The sequence below is a fragment of the Mesoplodon mirus genome (assembly GCF_964341445.2).
Source record: "Mesoplodon mirus genome assembly, contig: HAP1_SCAFFOLD_1303, whole genome shotgun sequence".
NCBI classification, from domain to species: Eukaryota; Metazoa; Chordata; class Mammalia; order Artiodactyla; family Ziphiidae; genus Mesoplodon; species Mesoplodon mirus.
In genome coordinates, this window is record NW_028294792.1 from 43,818 (window position 1) to 45,519 (window position 1,702).

At 48.3% G+C, this 1,702-nt stretch overlaps 1 protein-coding gene across 1 annotated transcript; it reads right to left on the bottom strand.

The window, feature by feature from the left end:
- Window positions 1-787: 787 nt before the first annotated feature.
- Window positions 788-1,373, bottom strand: LOC309797960 (late histone H2B.L4-like). The gene has a single exon (XM_082646327.1). The coding sequence runs from the start codon at window positions 1,327-1,329 to the stop codon at window positions 913-915; it is 417 nt and encodes a 138-aa protein (XP_082502453.1). The 5' UTR covers window positions 1,330-1,373; the 3' UTR covers window positions 788-912.
- Between the last annotated feature and the right edge of the window lie 329 nt (window positions 1,374-1,702).

Genomic DNA, 1,702 nt, shown 5'->3' on the forward strand with positions numbered 1-1,702 from the left:
ACTACCAGATCTGGTTGTGTGTACTTAAATCACCATGATTAAAAGCAAGTACTCGAAGGGAAAACCACAGGGAAACTATCACACCTCCTTCCCGCTCACTCTCCCGGCTGAGTATCACAGGAAGGCTGTTATTTGTTCAGCTCTGGACGCCCCACCACACTCTGGGCCAATTGCTCTGGCTCACGGGCTCCCAGTCCCTCATAAGCTGCTGCTCCTCAGACTGTGGCTACAGCTGCTGTCATTGGATGATCTCATCATCCATGCAGAATTACAGTTCAGTCAAGATTTCTGGATAAAAACCGAAAAGTTTTAGGCATAAAAAAATAAAATCAGAGAAATCTGAATTATGTAGAATACTAATTTCACGAGGTATGGTGCTTGATTCTAGAAAATTAGATTATTTAGTTTTACACTGCGTTTGGGTCCTATTTTATGTACTTAACTGAATTCAGATTTGAGATATGTTAAAGGCGTATGAACGTGTAAGTGAGATTTTCATGTCCACTACTTCACTCTTTCAGTTACTATATCCCACATAAAAATCTCTGGATGATACTGCTATATACAGCTGGGAGAATGACAATAAAAATGGTCAGTGAATCTTGTATGGAAAGAATTTTGACCATAAAAATCCCTAAAATGGGTGAACAGAGAAACCACAAGTAGAAATGACCAGTTAGGAAAGTGACAAGGTGCATTTTGGCTAAGACTAGTTCGTGATTCTCTGTGGAACGAATGGCACTAAAGACATATACTCAAGCAGAGTGGATGAGGTTTATGGTATTTCCCTCATGGCACAGGGCGAAAACCCAGAGTGGATCGGACTCTTCAGAGCTACAGGTCTTTTCCCGCCAAATGAGTGGCTCTGAAAAGAGCCTTTGGTTTGAGATGCTCAGATGGTCCGGAGGCAGCTCATTTGCCAGTGGTGTATCTGATGACGGCCTTGCTGGCTTTGGACATGGCATGCTTGCCCAGCTCCCCAGGCAGCAGCAGGCGCACGGAGGTCTGGATCTCTCCAGAGCTGAGGGTGGAGCGCTTGCTGGAGCAGACCAGGTGCGCCGCCTCGTTGGCGATTCGCTCAAACATATCCTTAACGAACGAATCCATGACGTCCACGGCCTCCTCTGAGAGGCTCAGGCCCTCGTGGGCCTGCTTCAGCACCCTGGGGAAATAGGCGGCAAAGCTGTCGAAGCCATCAGAGCGGCGGCGGCTGCGGTAGCCGCGGCGCTTCGGTGTCTTCTGCTTCGGGTTCTTTGGCTCGGCTTTGGAGGGCTCTGCTTCCTTGGTGGCCAGGCTTTCTTCAGACGTCTCAGGCGAAGGCTCAGACATGTCAGAACCGTCTCCCCCACAGCTCAGAGGGAAGGACAGTGCGGCAGTTGAGTGCCGCTGGCCCCGTTTATACTCCCTGCCTTCTCTGATGTCACGGGCAATGTTCATATCTGATTGGATAAAATGCAAAGCAGGGAGGCCTGTCACTAAGGCACCCCATGTCACGTGTGATTGGATGGCCCCCTGCTTGGCCTCCAGTCAACCAATCACAGTGGAAATCTGGTGACCTTTAAACTTTCCGTGACCTCTACCAGAAAATCTTTGAACTATGCCCCACGTAGGCAAAGTTCACCTCAGCTGATTTATGCCTACTATTTATGCATGAGAACTCTGAGAAGTTGTCACCTAAGCCACCTACATTGAATAAAACTCA

Coding starts and splice junctions, on each gene's coding strand:
- LOC309797960 (XM_082646327.1), bottom strand. CDS start 1,329: ATGTCTGAGCCTTCGCCTGAGACGTCTGAAGAAAGCCTGGCCACCAAG.